Source organism: Osmerus mordax, chromosome 24, assembly GCF_038355195.1.
Source record: "Osmerus mordax isolate fOsmMor3 chromosome 24, fOsmMor3.pri, whole genome shotgun sequence".
Taxonomy (NCBI): domain Eukaryota; kingdom Metazoa; phylum Chordata; class Actinopteri; order Osmeriformes; family Osmeridae; genus Osmerus; species Osmerus mordax.
Genome location: NC_090073.1, coordinates 5,971,527 through 5,991,803, shown reverse-complemented (window position 1 = coordinate 5,991,803; position 20,277 = coordinate 5,971,527). Strand labels below are relative to the sequence as shown.

The window sequence follows — 20,277 nt, the reverse complement described above, 5'->3', positions numbered from 1 at the left end:
GGCATGTATGGTTTCCTTGTTATTTGTTGTGCACAGTGAGCCTTGTGCCAAGCAGGTTCAATCAGACAAAAGAGAATGTTGTTAGTTGTTTGACTTTGATAGTAAATGTAATATTGTCCATTTACATTTTTATTTCTTTGAATTTCTCAAATGAAAAACCTTTATTGACAGACTGTCTACAACTGGATTTTGTACTTTTTCCTGCCTGTTTGTAATAAATACCTAGATGTTTCATAAGAACCGCTTACAAACTGAAGTATTTTTCATACATTAGGTTAACATATTGAATATGCCCGCTAGTGGATAAAAAACTGGAAGGTTTATGAAAGAACTATCTGCAAATGGTTTACAATATCACAATATGAAGACAGTTTGGTCAAACACCTATATGGTCATGCATGTCAGTGTAAAAGTCTAAATATTTGATTCCAAAATAGAGGTAGGGTCCAAAAAAGCTGAGGTATACTATTATGTAGGTCATGATGATCTCTTAGCAACAAAAAAAAAAAAACCCAGAAGCCTCAGAACAGAGCTTCTTATGCTCCTGAGTTTAATACACAAGGCCTTCTTACTCGTGAAGATGCAGACTGTTAATAAAGACTGTCTGCAGCTCGTTTATGTCATCTGTGGTTTCTATGGGAATGCTGACCCTGCCCAGTGAGCTTGTGGACAAGGCTGATGGGACACTGGTGACTCCATACTGGTACTGGCTGACGTTGTCATATGGGGTGGAGCTGCAGTAGCTTCCCACGGCGCCTTGCGAGGCTTCACACACATCCAGGTACGGGCTGTGGCAGGGTGGGGTTAGTGACAGGTTAGTGGGGCTGGGGCCCTGGGCGTGGAGCTGAGGGGGGTGGAGGTGCTCTGGCCCAGGGCTGTGGCAGGGGCTGTGGCAGGGGCTGTGGGGCATCAGGCAGGTCTGTAGACAGCTGTTCCTGCGCATGGCCCGGTGCAGGTCCAGCCTGGCGATGAGTGGCTTGCCGATGTTCACGTCGGTTTTCCAGTCCACCACCTGGTCCAGGGCGGTGAAGGTGCCCTGGAGGCAGACAGTGAAGACCAGCTCCTCCTACAGAACCATCAGAAGAGACACACCATAGATGGGAGTTTAGAAGACTCAGTAAAAAAAACATCTGGAGGATAATAATGTGATCAATAAGCAGATGCTTTTTTCCTAAGCGACAATAACAGTGGATAGGGGAGATTGGAACCTGCAATCTCTTAATTCACAGTCAAATGCTTTACCACTGAGCTATTCCCATCACCATTTCAGTCAGAGATACTCATACTTTCTGAACCCTATGACCAACAATAGATTGACAGTGTCAAGTTAACAGTCTACAGTAAAATAACAAAACAATAAAATCAGGAAAGCTACAAGCTGCATAAACAGGAACAGCTCTCCCAGGTCTCTACCGTACTGGGCACAGGTCGTATCTCAAGTCGTAGAGCATTCGCCCATATGTCGCTTAGGATAAAGGCGCCTGCCAAATGAACACCTGACATTCCTCGACACACAAACAGAACTGTTCCATAGGAACAGAAGGCATCATCTTACCCTGAGCTTCTGCAGAGAGCTGAGTCTGGTGTAGAGGCAGTGCTGGGGCAGACTGCTGGAGAGGAAGTAGATGCCCGTGTCTTCTGGAGTTTCTCTGTTCATCACCTTAGGGTCCACATCCAGGTCCTGGTGAGACCATAAGGACAGTTAAACTTCTCTGTGGAGCTAGCGTATAATCATAAACAAGTAGAATCCTATTTTACTGGTGCGCGTGGAATACAGGTTCAAACAAACCACAATGCCATGCAATGCAGATTTAACCCTTGTGCTGCCTTCGGGTCATTGTGACCCACTTCTTGCTCCACAACGGTGAGTCACAATGACCCGAAGGCAGTACAAGGGTTTAATTAGTATTACTATTCCCTACTCCTTCGACACAAAAGGAGATTTTTATGATTATAATCTTTTATCTTTCTCACCGGGGAGAAGTTGGTGACATGAGCCTGGCAGAGGGACATGTCAGCAGGCTTTTTTACGATGTGGGTGTAGATAACCAGCACGTTGGAGAACTCGGCTGCAAAGCCCATCTTGATCTTTGCCCCACACTCAAAGTCAAGGCACATGCTCTCTGGAAGTTCTAGAAAGATCAACAAAATGGCTTTAGGAAGTACAGTACAGTCGTATTTACTTAAAAAAAAAAAAAAAGGTTTTATGTTGTAGATAAAAAAACATAAAATAAGTAGTCCATATGATGAAATAGTCAACAGATAACCTATTTAAACCTACAATCACTATCATTCGTTAACCTACTTTAAGCAACCTACTACTGATAAACTGCGTGAAGTAACCAACTATCCGTAATGAGCTTTAAGTTGCTTGGTGAAAAGTGTTCCTCTCAAACTATAAACAGGAAAACATAGTTTGGTCTAAGAGTTGAGGGCGTGGCCTTACCATGAGCTTTGGCCCACTGACGGTTGTGTGCCAGGGCCATATCAGAGCTGTCACCGGGTAGAATAGGGTCGGTCAGAGCCTTTCTTTCTGATAGGCTACTTCGGATCTCAAGGGCCTGCTTCCCCTTAGTAGCATCAAACTGACCCATGTCTAGACAGAATGATCTCATTAGCTGAGTAGCAGGTTTATGGAGGTGTGTAGCAAATGACTGCAACGTTTACCATCTTACCCTCAGCTACTCTGTCCAGTAAAACTGTGATTTTCTCATCGTTCAGTAGACGTTTCTTCAGAAACTTGACGAAAACACCGTTAGTCAATCCGTTTGAGCTCAACTCAAATGCTTCAGCGTCTTGGCAACTTAATAAAAAAAACATCACATTAGTTGAGGACATACTTTATGAGGATGTATTTGGTCAAAATATTCAGATTGTAGATAAACTCACGTTGCATATCCAAAAACAATGTTAGCCGTGACCCTCAATACAATATTTGGTGTAATATCATCGTGAATATTTCTGAGAAAAGAAATCGGTGATAGACATTATCATTCTGCATAGCCAAACGCAACAACTAAAACTGACGTTTTCCAAACAACCATGTCTGAAAGCCAACTGATGAATATCAGTACAACGAATACACAACTTCGTCTCAAACATCCGCTCACCTCTTCCTGCACATGTCCAGCAGGAAGACATTGAGGCCAGTCTCCTTGTCCTGCATCAGTTTCAGGACGCTCTGCACACACAGACAGTTGGCTGAGCGGTATGGGTTGGGAGCGTCTACCGGGACCATGAAACTTTTGCCGTAGTTTTCATAACCATGCCCTGCGTAGTACAGTAGACCTGAGGAAAAGAAATGGTGTGATGGGGGACGACTCTTTAAAACATGAATTAGACATACTATAATATAATTATTTTATGTATTCGTTGATTGACGTTATTAGATCTATTTATTCTACATAAAACATTAACATATGACCTTTTAAAATAGTATTGTAGGTAGGTATAGCCTACCGTACACTCCCTTGTGCAGCAGGAGCAGAAACTCGTCTACGGCGTTTCGCATCTCAGACTCTGTGAGGTCCAACAGCGACACCACCTTGAAGTTCAGCTGGCGGAGGAGGTTGGTGAGGTCGTACACGTCCACCATGGGTGCCTTCAACTGAGGGTGGTTGTGGTAGGATAGGTTGCCTATCAGCAACGCCACTTTATCAGTTGCTAGGACGGGGAGACAAGCAAGTCAGGACCATAATGATATCCCCAGCATAGTTACATTAAAAATGACACCTTGCCAATACTTTACAAGTAATTACTTCCCGAAAGTATAGTACTATAAGTACAACATAGTACAATGTTATACTTTTATTGGTTTATAACTACTGTATCCAGTAACCACACCAAGCAGATTTTCCTGTAGAGAGACTTTATTTTATTAAGGAAGTGAGAAGGTTGTTATATAATGTCCTTTGACTGTACTGTTGGTCACCAAATAATGTCCTGCAGCAACACAGATATCAAATCTCCCTTTTAAGGAACTAGAACAACAAGTTAATATTAACCACAGATCATTTAGAAATGTCATACTGCTTACAGCTTCAAGGAAGAGAGGCTTGATTCGTTATTCTAGTCTTACTTACCATAAGGCTGTTCTTGAATGTTATTGAGCATAAATTCACTGGCACCAACTGTCAAGGCAAAAGGTTATTATTAACATAGTGCAGTGTGTAGATATAGTCATTATCTAAGTTACGTAACTCCAGATGATTATTAATCAAATAATGATAAAAGCTAATGGTCAAACATACAGTAAAACATTAGAAGGAGAATATGACCTACTTGGTCCAAGTTCATAGAAATCCTCTGTGGTAAAACAGAAGCAGATCAAATAATGTCAGTTGTCACAACGACAGAGTTGTATTTCATTGCAGTTTACGAGTTAGATCATGAAATGAGTTTCAACATGCATGCCATTCCAAGTTGAGTTAAACCAATTAGTTCCCAATCATCCTATTTATGAAATGTTCTTGATTGGGATTACATGCAACACTATTAAGCAATGGTTAATTAAATTGGTCAGGAGTTCTACAGAATGAAACAAGTTTTAGAACAGAAAACACTGGCGAGATTAGTACGATTTTGCTTGGTGAAGATAAATCATCAAATCGGACGATTGAATGAACACCTGTGTCATGCAACACCTGAGATTAAATGGGTAGAAGAAACACCAGAACATGACAAGATTTGTTACTGCAAATGATGTGGATGGGTTAGTTACAGCAATGCATGTTCTGGTTCTAACCACAGTTTCTATCTCGTTAGTATGAGCCTTTACATGCCATGGTAGGGATGAAACGATCCATAATGTCAAATTATACAGGATTTTGGCAATGCCTTTATAACCCCAAGCCCACACTAGTCAGACTCAGGTCCACACACTCTACCTTCAGAGCACTCCATTGCCCCTGACACCTGGACAGAAATCCTTGGTCCTTTTTTGTTATAAAGAACAAGGACACATCAGCACAGCGGTGAAACTAAATTTGGGCCAACAACATACCTGTAATGACACAGGTACAAGAAGTCATGTGACATACCTACAACAACCTCCACTTCATTCGTCCACGTGCTTTCATTGTTACTGCTAATCTCACAGCGATACTTTCCTTGATGCTCCATCGACAAATACTGAATCTGTTGACATACATACAGCGAAGGCACTTTCTCAAATCAACATAAACATCACCATCAACCTCCAACAAACATGAATTTCTCAATGTAGTTATTTTGGCAACTGTACAGGTATTACGTACGGTTTACATACGGTATAATTATTTCAGGATTATGGACTTGTACATTTATTTGTCCACACGTTTGTACCGTTACGTAATAAAACATCTGTCATTCCTTCTATGTGTTGGGAGTTATAGTTTACGTCCTCTCACCGTTAACTTTCTCTTGATGGCGTTTGGTAAGGGAACCCCGTTCCTGTGCCACAGGTATCGAGGAATGGGCCTGCCCGCGGCGCCACACTCCAGCTGCAGACAGTCCCCCAGGAAGAGCTTCTGAGCCTGGGGCTGTATCGCTACCTTCAGCCTACCCTGCAGGGAGTGGGAGACCAACCCTGGGGAGTGGGTGGGGGACAGGAGGCCTCTTCAGAACTCTCCTAAGACTATTGCTGCTAAGTGCTTCTCTGTGACAATACAATAGACAGGCAACACGGTTTGACATTGATTGCATAGAGGGCGACGACGGTTCCACGGTTGCCACTGAGCAAGAGGAACTGAAAGACACGTTGTGTTTTTAAAGTGAAACGGGTACTGCGTCAGCGCGAGTGAGTCAGCGCGAGAACGGTTTTGCTCACCATACGACGGAGCTACGTCCAGCACGTCCACCTGAGCCCACTGGCTGAACTCGTAGGACTCTCCACAGTTGACCCTACATATATAGAAACCTGCGTCTACGGGTCGCACAGGACTGACCCCGAGATCAGGCGAAGAGCAGTTAGGCACCTGATGAAACAAGAGACAACAGCTGTTAATCTGTTTTCCAAAAAAAGAGAAACGTTGATATAAAATGTAGAATAAGTGTATATTTTCGGGGGATAGGTACCGCAGCCACATGTATATATACCTCTTCTTTGGTTTTGAACCACTGGTAATGAACATCTGTTTTCCCTACTGCATAGCAGCTTAGGCGCAGGTTATGTCCGGAAAGTATAGACACAGACTGGGGTTGGATGAGGATTTGAATACCTGGGTTCACATAATGAAATACTGTATGTTGAGACCATAGGAAGTAGATACACTACAGTGGTTCTTTCCGATAGGATATTCAATATTGGTTAGCCTACGTCTGTAATCATTAATTTTGTCGTTGTGAGTATGCCATATAACTTATATGAATTTATTAAATCCAATTTAATTAATTATGATGTGAAAAATTTATGTTGGTTACATGACTGTAAATAATACGTACTCGGTGGTTTAACACACTTTAGGGCCTCTGTCTGGCCCATGGTTTGAAGGATATCGACCAGCTGGCCTAAAGTACATCCTCGTTCTCCCATGAGTCTGAGCAGCATACGACTGGGGCTGCCCTCGAGCTGCAACACTTTCAGAGAGCACATCTCCATCTCCTCTGAACTACACACAGGAGAGGGAAACGGCAGTGTTTTCATTTGAACCTGGAGCAATATAAATTTTTCAGATAAAAGGAATGGTTGGTGTTGATGTGACCTCTGCCAAAAAGACAGGTTCTGGTAAATTCCGGAGATAAAAGACTTAAACGTATTGGCATGATATAGCCTACCTGCTACACTCGAATAAAAACAGGTGTGACATTCACAGCCCTCAGCAGAGATCACAGTAAACAGTGCCTTGGTAAGTTAATGGTTAAACAGCCATTACCTAACTTTCAATCGCCTGTCACTGCCGACCATCTCCCCAAGTTTTCTCCATCCTTTAATGTTGTTTTTATCCAACTCAACGCACAACTTCCTGAAAACAGGCTCCTTCAAAAGGTTGATGTTCATGGACCGGTCGCAGTCCGACATCTCCAACACTCCAAAATGTTCTCAATATTCTCAACACAGATTTCGGCTACGTTTGCAATTACTTCCTGAAAAAACTGCAGGTGGTGATGCTAGACTTGTCTACGTGTTTCTTTCGGTTTATTGTAGTGCAGTTTGTAGCACTAAGGTAAAGCTTACAAACAGTGGGCGTTTTCGTTTCTAGCGAGCTTTGAATGCCTCCTTTCCTCTCTTTATAAACAACGAGACATAATCTAAATTAACCGGGCGTTCTTTAGTATTGGAGAACACCCTAGACAGACTGCAGTGCAACCATTGCTCTGTAGAGTTCGGTTGCTTCCGTCCTATCGTAGTCACCCCGGCCGTTTTCAACGTCACATAAGGCCACACCTAGTGAACTGAACAATCTTTATACCTGGAAAGATTTCCACTACAATGTAGAGTACAGGTAGTGAGTACGTGCGAAATGCGCATAGCGATATCTTAACTTTAAATAGCCTACGCTTTGAAGAAATGCTCGATTGGAAATTTGAGTGCCAACAAAAGTTATTTTATTACCTCCACGGAATTAATTATGTTAATTTTAAAGTAAGAATTCCAGTCGGGCTATTGACAAGGAGGGATAGTGACATCTAGGTAAGTGTAAGTATGAAGGAAAAGCTTTCTGTGCGCACTTTAATTGTAGTCTATGATTTTTATCATAAGGTTGAATGTTGAAAGTATTTGGCTTGATTTGCTGTAGGCTATAACCTTCAAGCAAGATATGAAACCCAAACTTGACTGAACATAAACTAGATAAACTATATGTTTAAGACAGACATTAGTCTATTGTTTGGCAATATGGTTTAGTGTACTTTATAGATAACCTTAAGTTCCGCTTTATTTGGCATTTCACATGCAGTAACAATACAGACATTTCGTGAACGCCATATCGTGCCTCACAGGCCCACAACAGTGCTATCTAAACAACATCAGAATAACAAACAAAAAACTGTTTAAACATCGAACATACATACATTCAATTGTGTAAGGTGCTACAGTCCATGACGTATAGGATGGTCGGGTAGATGTGGAAAATGACTTCTCAGGATCCTATTAGATTAAAACTGCATGCTGCTGTGATTGTATGGTCCAGTTATAGGCTCTTGAGTGTTCACATAGCCTACTTTATGTGAGATTTGGATTAATATCCTTGGAGCAGCCGCGGAGGCAACTTTCTCCATGTTATTACTTTCAATGATCCATTTCGAGCACCACATTATCTGTTTATTGATCATAGCGGACCTCATTAGTCCCTATTACAAGGTTGACCTTGTAACCATGACCATTTCTTCACGTGAAATTTGGGAACAGGTTATTTACATGTCAAGCGGGTTTTATGAGAGGTGGCCGTTAAGTGTGTGAGTCGGAGCCTACCGGGAGTTGAACCCCGGTGTGGGCAAGAGAGCGATAGTGTACTGACGAGTGATGACTGACCTGTGACAAGACCTCTATTTAATTGAATTCATGATAGCAAAGCTGTTGTGATTATAAGCCTAATATTTGTTATGTCTACTTTCCAAAGAGTTTTGGCCACTTAAGAGTGAATGAGGGACCTAATCTGCTATCACTTGCATATCAGAATGACCGTTATCAATCGGGCTCTAACTGCCCTGTTCTTAACCATCTCCTGAAGCTATTATGTTCAAACATTGCTATGACCTTCAGGAGAAAAACTGTGCCTGTATGTCCTTTAACATTGTCGATGACAGATAATGTATCTGTTTTTACTAGACCTTTACAAAATGTTCTGGTTAATTCTGGACTGAAGGGCAGTAGGCTACATGCAAGGGTAGGTTAAGGTAGAACTGGAATTCTGATATTAAACTTTCCAAAAATAGTTAACATTTGTTTAGGTAATTATAACTTTCTCACTGAATCAACTAAGTAGAAAACTAAATTGAATGATTTCTGCCTGATAGTATATACTGTATGCACAATAATCTTCTTTTTAAACTGATCTATGTTTTAGAGAGGTTGAGTGATTTCCCTGTAGGTTACCCACCCTTCTCCCTCCCAACTATCACGTGTCCCTCTGAGCAACTTATTACTTAATGTGTAAGGGATTTCAAGGGGATGTTTACTGGTGCCGGGGCTCATTAGAGTAACAAACAGTCATAACAACACTAATGTGTGTGTTTGTGTGTGTGTGTGTTTAGGATAAATCTACTTAATTTCTGGGTCTGAGGGTCTGAAGACTTACTGTAAATAGCCACTTAGTGTCCTTGGAGGCAGTGTCTTATCAGATGCCACTCAGACTAGTCTCAAAGTCCATTACCAGATGTCTTGCCTGTGTTCAGTTAGTTGTTTTCCCCTCCATGTCTGTTGTTGTAAGTAAAAACAAGTCTGGCTGCCCTGTAAACATGTGTAGCATCTTAATCATTTGTGATGTCATATTCAGGGTTTCCTGTTTCCTGCCAGAGGACTTGGGGAAAGATGTGGGAAAAGTTTCTGGTCACCCTAATGCCTCTGCTTCTTTTACCATTCCCTATATGCACTGGTAAGTCCCTGCAACACAGGCATCAGTACATTTCTAAGAACATATTTACAGTGCTATGTTAGTTTGGGATTAGGATGCGTTTATAGTTGGTGGTTGGTTTTCTGCTCTACCACCAGGTGTGTCTCCACCAGGGCAACCTGTTCACCTTAACTGTAGATCTCCTGAGAAAGAGACCTTCACATGCAGATGGGAGCCTGGTTCAGATGGCGGACTGACAACCATGTACCACCTTTTCTACCAGAGAGAAAAGTAAGCACTTACAATATAATGGCTCTTAGTCTCACTAAGAAGTAGTTTACTGTGTGTCAGAAGTCTGTATTTACACCCCAATGAATCCTCTACACTGTCAGTTATATTAGAGGAAATTTAAGCCGATTTTGTGTTTCCTTCTCGGCCTTGTGAGTAAGGACGTTGTTAAAGGTTCTGGACAAAGATCGAAAAGTACTAGCCAGTCCTTCTGTGTGTACTGGACACATGAACGCACAGCTAACCACACATAATTATTGATGCACTGCACTGCCCTGAAGTCACGTCTCACTTCATTGAACATGCTGTGGTTGTATAATACGTGCTGTGTATTCTCCCCGTAGGTAATTACGTTGCATATCGGTGATAAGTAAATATAAGTCCATGGGACATAACATTCAACATTTTATTCATTTAGCAGACATTTTAATCGAAAGGATTGTACAAATAGTGCTTGTAGAAAAGGACATTAGAAGATCTAGGGTCGGAGTTCTGAAAGTATGTCAGCGGTATGAGTCACGGCCTGAATTTCCCAGCCTCCTGTCGTCAATGTTCATGTTTTGTTTCTGTGCAGTTCGGATGAAACCTTTGAGTGTCCAGATTACCAGTCTGCAGGAGACCACTCCTGCTTCTTTGACAGGACGCACACATTTATCTGGGTCACCTACAACATTACAATAGTGGCCTCCAACTCCCTGGGCAGAACCAGATCTGACCCCTTAGAAGTGGATGTAATGGATATAGGTAAGTACAGTCATGTCCATAAGTTTTGGCAATGACACATGTTGTGTTTTGCAAAGTTTGCTGGTTCAGTATTTGAGGAAAATGTTTTCACATGCCTCACATGTTTCTATAGAATCCAATAAGGCACATTTCATATTTTTCCTTGTATTTTCATATATATAAAGCTTTTTTGGGGGCGAACATTTTCTATATATGCAAATAGTTCCCTCTTTTACAGCATTCAGTCTGCTCTTAAAATCCAATCAGAATGATAGAGTGATTTCACCTGGCTAGAACTAGTTCACACTTTTCCCTGTGCTGATGATATGACTTACTGAAATTATATTAGCAGTCATTTTATGCCAAGACCCAGCAAGCTTTGCAAATACAAAATGTATGTCGCTCTCAATACTTTTGGCCACGGCTGTAAGTACATATAATAGTCTCACAGAGATTGTGTACTGTGTGTACAGAAGTGTGGAAATGTCCTGGCTGGTATGAGAGCCGTGTACACGCTAACCTTGGTAGAATGAGGATGAACAGGTTTTTTCAGTTGCAGTAACTAGGGACTTTCATCTCCCCCTGTAGTTACTACCACAAGTGTTTTTCACCATAACATTAATGCTGCGTTGAGTTTGTCGTATTACCATGAGGCAATTCAAAGTTTTATTCTACCTAAATAAAATGGTTTTAGTAACAGAAAAGTCATAGAATGTTTACAATGTGGAATGCTGATTGTCTGGCAGTTACAGAGTTGTAAGACTCACTCTGGATCCTTTCTTGGTTCGCTTCACATGTGTTCACAGTGTATCCCAATGCCCCGGAAAATTTGACAGCATCAGTTGTATTCTTATCAAGTGAGGAAAGCCCTTACCTGCTAATGACATGGGAACCACCTCATGGACTGGATGTTCACTCAGGATGGATCACACCCACCTATCAACTCCGCATTAAACAAAAGAAAGAGAACGAGTGGGAGGTCAAGACCATTCATTTTTGTCTATTTACTAATTAGGAGTTTATTATTAAGTTTTACTGTCTTCTCTGTGTCACACGATCAACCTTTCACACCAGTTTGTTTTCTTCTGTTTGCCTTTAAAGGAGTATATCTCAGGCAAACAGACACAATTTGAAATATACAGTCTCCCCCCTGAGGCTCTGTTCATGGTCCAAGTGCAGTGCAAGATAGACCATGGCCTGTGGAGTGAATGGAGCCCCATGGTCTACGCTGAAGTCCCTAACTGTAAGCTTCAACCTTTTATATATTTCCCTTTGAATGAAAAGTCTGTATTTGCCAAATGTCACTTATTGGTCACGCAAGTAATACCTTGTTGTTGTTTGTTTTCTAGATACCAGACCAGATAAATCAGACTGGATCGTGGTTGGCGTCTTTCTGTCTTTTATTGTTCTTGTGGGCACGTTTATCCTGACTGTGAAGAGAAAATTGTGTGTATTCTGTCAACAGACATTCATTGAGCTTCATTTACCACGAAACATAGTTGTGTGTACCATAGGGAAAGTTACATTTGAATCCTCTTTTTTTTCCAGTATCAAGCATTGTGTTTTGCCACCTGTTCCTGTTCCAAAGATAAGAGGATTTGACGTACAACTCCTCAAGGTAATGAGTTCATCTGTGAAATGAAACTTCCTGAGAGTGCAAAGGGAAAATCCCCCTTAAATGTTTTTGGGAGAGAAAAGAAAAACATGGCTGCTCATGTAATACTGATGATATGCTCTCTACCTCACCAGAGTGGGCGGCCAGAGGACATTCTCAGTGCTGTGTTCCAGCAGGGATTTCCTCCTACGGTGTCCTGCAAAGACCAATCTGAATATCTAGTTGTGTCTGACAGTAAGGAGTCAATGATGAATTCTCCAACAGAACAAACAAGGACTGCAAACTTATCGGATTATAAATGGCAGAGTATCCTTCACCTGTCCGAAGAGGCCAACTGGGAGGTTGACGGAGAACAGAATCTCGAGAGGTGTGAAGACCAAGATTATACCCCAGAAAGCCACAGGCCTACTTCCACAGAGAACACCTCCATGTTTAATCCACCTTCTTTCTATGCGGATTTACAGTCCATCCAAAACTTTAGCGACCAACAACAGATAGACGCCTCAGAAAACCCTGTTGCCAAACACATAAACTATATCAAAATTCGGGTCAACAGCCAAAACAACAGGGATGAAGAACTTCATATGGACAGAACCGCTGTGAATATGTTCTGTACCTCCACTGCGGTTGGCTACGTGGATATATCCAACGTCACTGAAGAGGAGTTAGGTGAGAATCAGTTTAACTACAGTAAAGTCAGTGGGGTGGACACAAACAATGTACTCTTACTGCAGAGAGAAATTGTACAACCTAAAAGCCCTCCATTTGGGGAGAAAGAGAATCTAGAAGAGTTCACTAGTCAGAGGTCATGTTATCTTGACAAGACAGGACCCACACCAGGGGAGGTGAACACAGGATTGAAAGACAATGGGTATGTGGACACTATGCCTATGTAAACCATGCTGTAATGCTTTTTGTATCCACAATGATGGTTGGACACTGAAATTAGAGTACACACATCAATAAAGATTAATACAAAGGACTTCTCAGGGGGAAACTACAGACTTTTAAAGACTATGACAATCCCAGTGTTCATATCAACATGGCGTTCTTCCTTCTCTGTTGATACACAATATGTATCAAGTTTATTGTGAATATTCATCATATTCATTTATGATCATCTTTGGGTTCAAATGTAGGGGTGCATGCTGACTTGACTCTTTCCAAGAATCTCAAGTAACCAAGCATTAGCGGTGATATACTACATTCTAGTCATATTACTAAAATAACATCTGCAACCAAGTTGAAGTAGACTTCAGTTACACTCAAGCCACCTTGATGCATGTATTATATATGCAAAGTAATTTATTGTTTGGAGAAGAATTTACCTCAGAACTAACAATGTATACACATTTTTATAATGCTCTTTGTTATAATTATCACAGACTAGTAAACTATAATTTCTTTGTATTTTGCAAATAAATCAACACAATTACAATCCAAAGAAAATAATTTTACAATAGCTACCACAAAGTAAATCTGAAGATAAATGTACGTTTTATATGCACCCTTGACAGGCAGTCCAAAATAAACAAGGATAAATAGTTATTGGCTCTACTTCGCAATACAATCATAATATAACCATTCCAGTGGATGCAGTTTATTTCGGCTATGTCCAAGACAGGAAAAGCTACAGGGAAGCATGATTTTCAGAATGATACATCAAAACATGAATACAAGTTTACTAGGAACACTGGCAGAAAAGACAGATGTTTTAGTGCTATTGCAATGTTGTCCAAAAGTGTAAGCCTCCGCAACAATCTTAGAAAGCAACAATAAGGCCACATTGTTTTCCTTACATTAGTTATACTTGTCAATGATTGTTATTCATTTCAGGCACATTCGGTATATCACCTCTAAATCTTCCCAGGATAGTCACATAGTATTTTTATTATTATTAAACAGTGTAATAAATTCCTGTTGAGTGGTCTCAGTGTGATTAGTTTGGTCCCTGGACAAGGGTCTAAGACCTCTGGTATCCATAAGCTGTTTCTAATCTTATTAGGTCAAGTGTTTCCTTCATGGCTCAATGTTAGTGCTGGTACAGCCTGGTACACCTTTGTTGTCAGCTCGCCTCCTCTTCCGTCATCTGTGCTTTAGAGTCACTGGCTGCGGAGGAAGACCTGTATTTCTCCTCAAAGTTCAAGAGCTTGTGGTTGCATTCATTCTTCAGCATTTTCTTCCACAATTTGACTGGAGGTAGAGAACACAAAACACAACAGGGTTCTTCATCCACACATGTTCAGGTAAACATCGTGACGTAAAAAAGACTATGAAAATACCCTTGGGGACATGAGTGTACAGTAACTGGGTTGTCAGTTTGCCTTGGAGCCTTCCGCTTACTGTATTCGGGTTCCTCAAGTTCCTCAGAGCAGGGAGGGGGCTGGGGCTCTGTACTGGGATGGGCCTCCAAATCTTCCTGCTCTGCCTGGGAGGTCATCTCCAGGTTCTCAATCATCACCTCGTAGGCCCTCCTCGCCTCGGACGACAGCTCGATCATCTTGTGATAATGGTCCTAGAAGCACAAACAAGGCGATTGTTTAGATGTTATCACTACAGTTAACCATGTCTGGTAGCTGAGATGTGGTAAATGTGTGCACAATGACTAGTAATTACAGATCGTTATTATACGATAATATAATTGTTCCTATAACAAGTCTTTGTATTCTTTTATTGTTATAATTACACAATTACATACACAAAAGCATCAGTGACAGTTGGTTTGTTTTGCTCCAATGTGCGTGCCATACCTGTGCCCCGTCATAATTAAAGACGCCCACCAGACTGACAGGCACGGCCTTGTTGACGCATCTGCCCAGAGCCTTCCTAGAGAGGGCAAAGACAAAGGGAACAGCCTGCTCTCGACACGTGTCGATGATGTTGTGTAGAGCCTCATCCAGACCACCTGTTTGGACACAGAATGGGGAAAAGAAGGTTGATCATTGGTTTTAGTCTCATTGAATTGCTGCCTACTTGAGCTCATTGGACGAGGGACACCAGGAGAGGTGGGACACTGAATTATTGTCTCCTTTAACTCACCTGAAGCACACCCTAACTTTTCAATCCTAATGACATGTTGACACCTGCTAAGCCTCAGGCTGATTTAGGGCATATGCGGAAATGATGTTTACATTCTCTTTCTCAAGAACATACCGATCTCTGGGTTTACATTTAGTCATTTAGCAGACGCTCTTATCCAGAGCGACTTACAGTAAGTACAGGGACATTCTCCCCGAGGCAAGTAGGGTGAAGTGCCTTGTCCAAGGACACAACGTCATTTCGCATGGCTGGGAATCAAACCAACCATCTGATTAATAGCCCGACTCCGTCACCGCTCAGCCATCTGACCCCTTATTTTTCTGATGGTTCATAAGATCCTATTTGAAAAGGCTCTCTGAAGTAATGTTGTCTAGGACTGACAAAAACCTGTTCAGTTATTTCACAATCCCCATTCTATAACTAGATGAAACTTGAGATCCTTGAGATTAAACTGTGGTTGGAAAAAGTGAAAAAGTGCATGTACGGTTCAAAAGGAGTCCTTGAGTTAGACAGACTATTATATACTTCTCGAAATTCCCTGTGCTGTCGCGTAGGATGAAAGCGAAATAAACCAGCTACACTGCATCATGGGTTACCTTTATACTGACTGCGTTCACAGTTGGGGGAGATGATAACACATTTGATCTTTCGGAGTTTGAGGTGCTTGAGGACCTCTCTCAGGCCCATGACCAGACGCCTCTTCATCCGCGCCTTCATGGGGTCCTTCTGGTACAGGCGGTCCTGGAAGCGAACCAGCTCCTTCAGCAGGTTGGTCACACACTCGTCCACGTCTTTACTCAGCACCTGGCTGCAGTAACTGACACACACAGGGTACGGATAGATAGCACGCGTCAGCCTTTTTTGGGGCGGTTCCCATCCGTGAATATTGAACCGTACATGGCCAGGGTGTCTTATCTAGTGCGATCCTTACTCTCGAAATTTCCGGCTGTGGATTTTTGGCCGACGGGGAGGGCAGGGCAGCGTCGGAGCGGTTTGATCGTCTGATTCCGCCTCTTTCTTTTCAGAGGTTTCCTCCCTCTCCTCCTCGGCCTCTTTGGTCACCTCGTCCTCCTCCTCGTCCTCCGCGAGGCCCGGGGGACTGCTCTCGTCATCTTATCAAACAAGCACAACCTCGAATCAAATGGAAGCTATCCCTCTGACAGCCTTACGGTTTCATACAGCATGCTGACTGGCTGAATGGGACTCTGACCTGCAGAGTCCTCTAGTTGCTCCTGAGTCGTGTCTGCTGTTTCACAAGGCTCCTCTGTAGCCATGACGGGTGAGGACTCACTCGAGGGCACCAACCCTCTCTCCTCCAGCAGGCGGTTCTGCTTCCTCTCCTCCCTTTCCTTCAGAATAATCTTCGCAGAAGCAAAACGCACGCGCAAAATACAGTATATTTAACGTAAGCCTTTGAACCCCTGTAGCATCTCTATGCATGTTTGACCTCTGAACTTGGTGAGACTGACCTTTTTCAGGGGGGTGGGCTTCTTGGCTTTGGGGACTTCCCTCTGCTTGCCCTTCTTAATCAGTGGACTGGTAGAGTCCAGGGGATTGTGGGCCACCTTGTCCTGCTGCCACGGAAGCTTCTTTTGGACAGGTGGGTTCTTGTGGCCAACAGGTAGGGCTCCACCAACTAAAGAATGACAAGAGGTTAGAACGGTGTTGTGGTGAGACGCGAGTTCTCCCGATACTCTCAGGTCTTAGAACAGAGAGTAAGGAGGTAGTTGGCGTCCACCGGCTCACCTGAGAGGATGACTGGCTTGGCGTCCTGCATGGATTTATTGGTTTGCTGTTTCTTCTCCAGGACCGCCAGCATGTTTCCGATGTCGAGCTGAACAGGGACCTTGCTCTTCTTCCCTCCAGTCTTCTCCCGTTTCACAGAGTGAAAAGCGTCAATTCATAATTATTTCCATAATTGTAGTTACATGAAGTATCAAAGATGATATGGTGGATATAAGAATAGCATATTCATTTACGCTCATCCCAAATGATGTACAGTTGGGGGGGGGGGGATTTAAACCTGCAATCACTTGATCTTCAGTCAAATGCTTTAACCACAGAGTTATACCCTCCCCTTAGATTCATTCATATCAGGTGATGTCATTAACACTAGCACTGCATCTTGATCATTTTGATGATGTAAACGCTAATAATGACATAAATGGCCGACCTGTCCCTTTTTACTCTCTGAGGGGAGAGGTTTCCCTGCACTGGCTTTGTCTTTGTTTTGATCACTTGACTGAAGACCAGTCTGTTCCTTCTGAATTTCCTGCAGGTAGAGTGAAATAAAAATAATTACAAAAGAAAGCCGTAATCAAATCAATTAGGAAGTCACATAGCAAATGCATGTCTAGGATTGTTTTAAAGTAATAAAACATAGCTGTATGTAAAACATGAGTGCCTCGTGAAAGCCTGGGTTGAGGGCCTTAATCACCTCAGGATTTCTTACCTCGTTGTTTGTTTTTGCCATGACAGTAGAGTTCTGTACTTTAGGGGTGCTGGCAAACGCAAAAGCCAGATCTGGAAACTCCTCTTCATCCTGGGAAGAGACTTTCTCTTAATATAATTTCAAATAATGTATGAAAAATATCTGATACAATTTTTGTTCCGGTGATTTCCGTGTTGGAACCTTTGGACACACACACACACAGTGTGATAACGGCCACTGACACAGTGGTAAAATGACTGCTGTGGGTGGATGAAACATTACAATGTATAATAACTTAAAGAAATGATAGAAGAACTAACTTACCTCCAACTTGGGTGGCTCCTGATGAACCAACACATCCTCAGATTCCTCCACTTCCTGTTCCCCTGCTGCCTTAGACTTCTTCTTCTTCTTCCTCTTCTTCTTCTTCTCAGACGCTTCCTCTTCCTGTTGCACAGGCGTTCCCTCCCTCTAAATTGATAAGCAATCAGTGACTACGTGAATTGACCTTCTCTGGGCACATTCAGATGAAGACTCGATGGCTGAAATGACAGTTGCTGCTGCGATAGTACAGCGGAACAGAGGGAGACGCCTTGTCAGGTGGGTGACAGCTACGCATTAGCATCTGTATGCATGTAAGCATTCATACTGTACCTGGGAGATAGTGCTGGTACTGGTCCTCTCCTTCAGGACCAGTTTCTTTGGAGGCTGAGAGGCGATGTTAGCCCAGGAGGTCACTGATGGAGCAGAGCTACTGATATGGGACCCGGCCTCAGACAGGCGACCTGGTGCCACGGTTGACGAAGCGGGTCCAGTTTCAGAGAAAGCGACCCCCCGATTGGAGTCGGGTCTTTGCCCTTTTCTTAATGCCGCCTACAAATGGAAACATTGGTACACGATTTAGCATTGGTGACATCAGCTACATTACTACTACATTGGCTAGTTTCATTAGCATTCATTACTTCAAAGTGAATTGATTAGACCTGCCTTTGCCATAGGTGCTGGTGACTGAGGTTGGGGCATGGATGATTGAGGGACAGACCTCCAACCTCCGGGTTTCTCATGGGAGGGAAGTGTCGGACTTCCAGGTGCCACAATTCCCAACTCAGGGAAATCTGCCATTTTCACCTGGAAGGTGATTTTGTCGGGTTGTGCTGTTTTCAATCTCTCGGCTGATATCGGGGCAGATCTAGTCCCTCCAAAACCTGAAGGAGAAACACATAAATGAAGAGTTATCTAAAATCCTTGTATGCCTGGTATTCTCAAAGGGCACAGTACTACTAGAAAATTACACATATAGTAATAAATATTGTACTCACATTTATACAAATGGTCACTCACTGTGCAGAACTAATCAAACTATTGGACAGTCTGAATCAACTACTTATGAAGAAAAAGTGCACATTTTCACCTTTTCTCTGAGTCTCCAGCGATCTCCTGTTAGTGTTTTTGTCCTGAAGGGTAAGAATTAAAGTTAGACCTTTTTGAAGCCTTTTTTTTCTTCTTATGTAAACACAATATTGCAGGGTTACACATTTGTGGATCAACAGGGCACAGTTAAACTGGAATTGACCTTCATCTGCTGATCACATAAAGATCTTTCTCTGAGTGTGTTGGGTTCCGTAGTCCCTCTGGAACGACGGCTGTTGCCGTAGTCATGCTGGTTCTCTGCGTCACCCCGTAATCCCTCCGTGGTAGACGGCCTCTGCCTGGAGGAAGCACCTGACACGCTTCTGGATAGGGTCACAGACACAGTTCCATAACCAAAGGAATGGTCACATGACAAATGCTCCACGATGCGTTTTCCTGTGTGAGCCAGCCAGATACCTGATATGTATGATTCAATGGATATGTTTATGTGCTTGTACTGAAAGCGCTGTGTGTAATGTCTTTGGATTTGACATCCTACCTTCTTGAACTTTGCTCTGACTGATGGGGGTTTTGTTTGTTCAGGGGGTTTGAGGAAGGTGTTCCAGGCTGATGGGGTTCGAAGGCCCTCTGGGTTTTCGGTACAAAGGGCTGAACAGCTGGGGACAATTTACTTTCCTGACAGTAAAGGAAAAGTAACACACCTGAGAGCTGACAAGCGGAGTTCTGCTGGTCGCTGACTCACAAGTAGTTAAACGATTCTGGTTATGATTGCTATGTCCTAAAACAATGGCCATGCAAATGTAGGTGCATGCAACATAATTTAATTAAGCAGTTAGCTATCTACCTCAGTCAGCCTTGGACTAATTCAGCCAATGCTTGTACTAGTCTTGCTAGCTAGTGCTAGCTAGCTATCGCAGTTTAACTAAACGTTAGCTAGCATGAGTAGGCGAGTTAGCAAGCTTAAGTTATTCAACATCGCCTGTCAAAACGAACGGCCCAAACTACAACACATTGAATGGCATTTGGTCTTCAAGCGCAAATGCTGAGCTTTGTTTAAATAGTTGCAGAACATAGCCTACAAGTAAACCAGAGCTACCCAAGTTAGACTTAAGCATGACCGCACTATAACGTTATCTAGTTAGCTAGTTCTAAACGCATTTGCACATTAGTGTAAATTCACAAATGTTCTTACCTTGTCCATCTTGTCCTTATGTTTGCTTGTGTGGCTTGTCAAATATTCATGGTTAAGACTCTGATGTACCAGACCAACTAGCAATGCACAACTGACATGTGATCAGCAACTGCTACTTTGACATGATAGCTAACCTTGCTAGCTAGCG

At 42.6% G+C, this 20,277-nt stretch overlaps 3 protein-coding genes across 8 annotated transcripts; 1 reads left to right on the top strand and 2 right to left on the bottom strand.

Moving 5' to 3' along the window:
* Positions 1 to 18: 18 nt before the first annotated feature.
* On the bottom strand, positions 19 to 7,282 carry malt1 (MALT paracaspase 1). 2 transcript variants are annotated; one of them, XM_067227590.1, is made up of 17 exons: positions 6,852 to 7,282; positions 6,421 to 6,587; positions 6,076 to 6,197; positions 5,807 to 5,954; positions 5,388 to 5,566; positions 5,040 to 5,136; positions 4,887 to 4,934; positions 4,282 to 4,305; positions 4,083 to 4,130; positions 3,460 to 3,663; positions 3,111 to 3,288; positions 2,890 to 2,961; positions 2,676 to 2,803; positions 2,447 to 2,596; positions 1,975 to 2,132; positions 1,556 to 1,681; positions 19 to 1,066 (listed from the first exon to the last, which is right to left on the bottom strand). In XM_067227590.1, the coding sequence occupies exons 1-17, from the start codon at positions 6,995 to 6,997 to the stop codon at positions 569 to 571; spliced, it is 2,493 nt and encodes an 830-aa protein (XP_067083691.1). In that variant the 5' UTR covers positions 6,998 to 7,282; the 3' UTR covers positions 19 to 568. The 2 variants fall into 2 exon arrangements, with proteins under 2 accessions (XP_067083691.1, XP_067083692.1); XM_067227591.1 differs by lacking the exon at positions 4,887 to 4,934 and having other exon boundaries at positions 20 to 1,066.
* Positions 7,283 to 7,327: 45 nt separating this feature from the next.
* On the top strand, positions 7,328 to 13,078 carry prlrb (prolactin receptor b). 4 transcript variants are annotated; one of them, XM_067227596.1, is made up of 8 exons: positions 7,328 to 7,609; positions 9,414 to 9,512; positions 9,629 to 9,761; positions 10,333 to 10,502; positions 11,288 to 11,460; positions 11,583 to 11,724; positions 11,831 to 12,099; positions 12,231 to 13,078. In XM_067227596.1, the coding sequence occupies exons 2-8, from the start codon at positions 9,449 to 9,451 to the stop codon at positions 12,990 to 12,992; spliced, it is 1,713 nt and encodes a 570-aa protein (XP_067083697.1). In that variant the 5' UTR covers positions 7,328 to 7,609; positions 9,414 to 9,448; the 3' UTR covers positions 12,993 to 13,078. The 4 variants fall into 4 exon arrangements, with proteins under 4 accessions (XP_067083697.1, XP_067083696.1, XP_067083698.1 ...); XM_067227595.1 differs by lacking the exon at positions 7,328 to 7,609 and adding an exon at positions 8,848 to 9,070; XM_067227597.1 differs by lacking the exon at positions 7,328 to 7,609 and having other exon boundaries at positions 9,384 to 9,512; positions 11,831 to 11,927; positions 12,030 to 12,099.
* A 142-nt stretch (positions 13,079 to 13,220) lies between these two features.
* Positions 13,221 to 20,248, bottom strand: LOC136932495 (selenocysteine insertion sequence-binding protein 2-like). 2 transcript variants are annotated; one of them, XM_067227592.1, is made up of 17 exons: positions 20,130 to 20,248; positions 19,476 to 19,612; positions 19,140 to 19,299; positions 18,978 to 19,020; positions 18,554 to 18,771; positions 18,221 to 18,439; positions 17,891 to 18,037; positions 17,588 to 17,677; positions 17,309 to 17,407; positions 16,882 to 17,002; positions 16,605 to 16,771; positions 16,346 to 16,496; positions 16,067 to 16,247; positions 15,732 to 15,952; positions 14,847 to 15,001; positions 14,440 to 14,611; positions 13,221 to 14,289 (listed from the first exon to the last, which is right to left on the bottom strand). In XM_067227592.1, the coding sequence occupies exons 1-17, from the start codon at positions 20,136 to 20,138 to the stop codon at positions 14,162 to 14,164; spliced, it is 2,418 nt and encodes an 805-aa protein (XP_067083693.1). In that variant the 5' UTR covers positions 20,139 to 20,248; the 3' UTR covers positions 13,221 to 14,161. The 2 variants fall into 2 exon arrangements, with proteins under 2 accessions (XP_067083693.1, XP_067083694.1); XM_067227593.1 differs by lacking the exon at positions 13,221 to 14,289 and having other exon boundaries at positions 14,500 to 14,611; positions 14,795 to 15,001.
* Between the last annotated feature and the right edge of the window lie 29 nt (positions 20,249 to 20,277).

Coding starts and splice junctions, on each gene's coding strand:
- malt1 (XM_067227590.1), bottom strand. CDS start 6,997: ATGTCGGACTGCGACCGGTCCATGAACATCAACCTTTTGAAGGAGCCT. Junction 6,198..6,420: donor AAAGTGTGTTAAACCACCGA/GTACGTATTATT, acceptor ATGTGAACCCAG/GTATTCAAATCCTCATCCAA. Junction 2,962..3,110: donor CTGGACATGTGCAGGAAGAG/GTGAGCGGATGT, acceptor TTCTTTTCTCAG/AAATATTCACGATGATATTA.
- prlrb (XM_067227594.1), top strand. CDS start 9,401: ATGTCATATTCAGGGTTTCCTGTTTCCTGCCAGAGGACTTGGGGAAAG. Junction 10,503..11,287: donor AGTGGATGTAATGGATATAG/GTAAGTACAGTC, acceptor ATGTGTTCACAG/TGTATCCCAATGCCCCGGAA. Junction 11,725..11,830: donor CTACGCTGAAGTCCCTAACT/GTAAGCTTCAAC, acceptor TTTGTTTTCTAG/ATACCAGACCAGATAAATCA.
- LOC136932495 (XM_067227592.1), bottom strand. Junction 17,408..17,587: donor TGGCAAAAACAAACAACGAG/GTAAGAAATCCT, acceptor CTCTACCTGCAG/GAAATTCAGAAGGAACAGAC. Junction 15,002..15,731: donor TGAACGCAGTCAGTATAAAG/GTAACCCATGAT, acceptor GTGTCCAAACAG/GTGGTCTGGATGAGGCTCTA.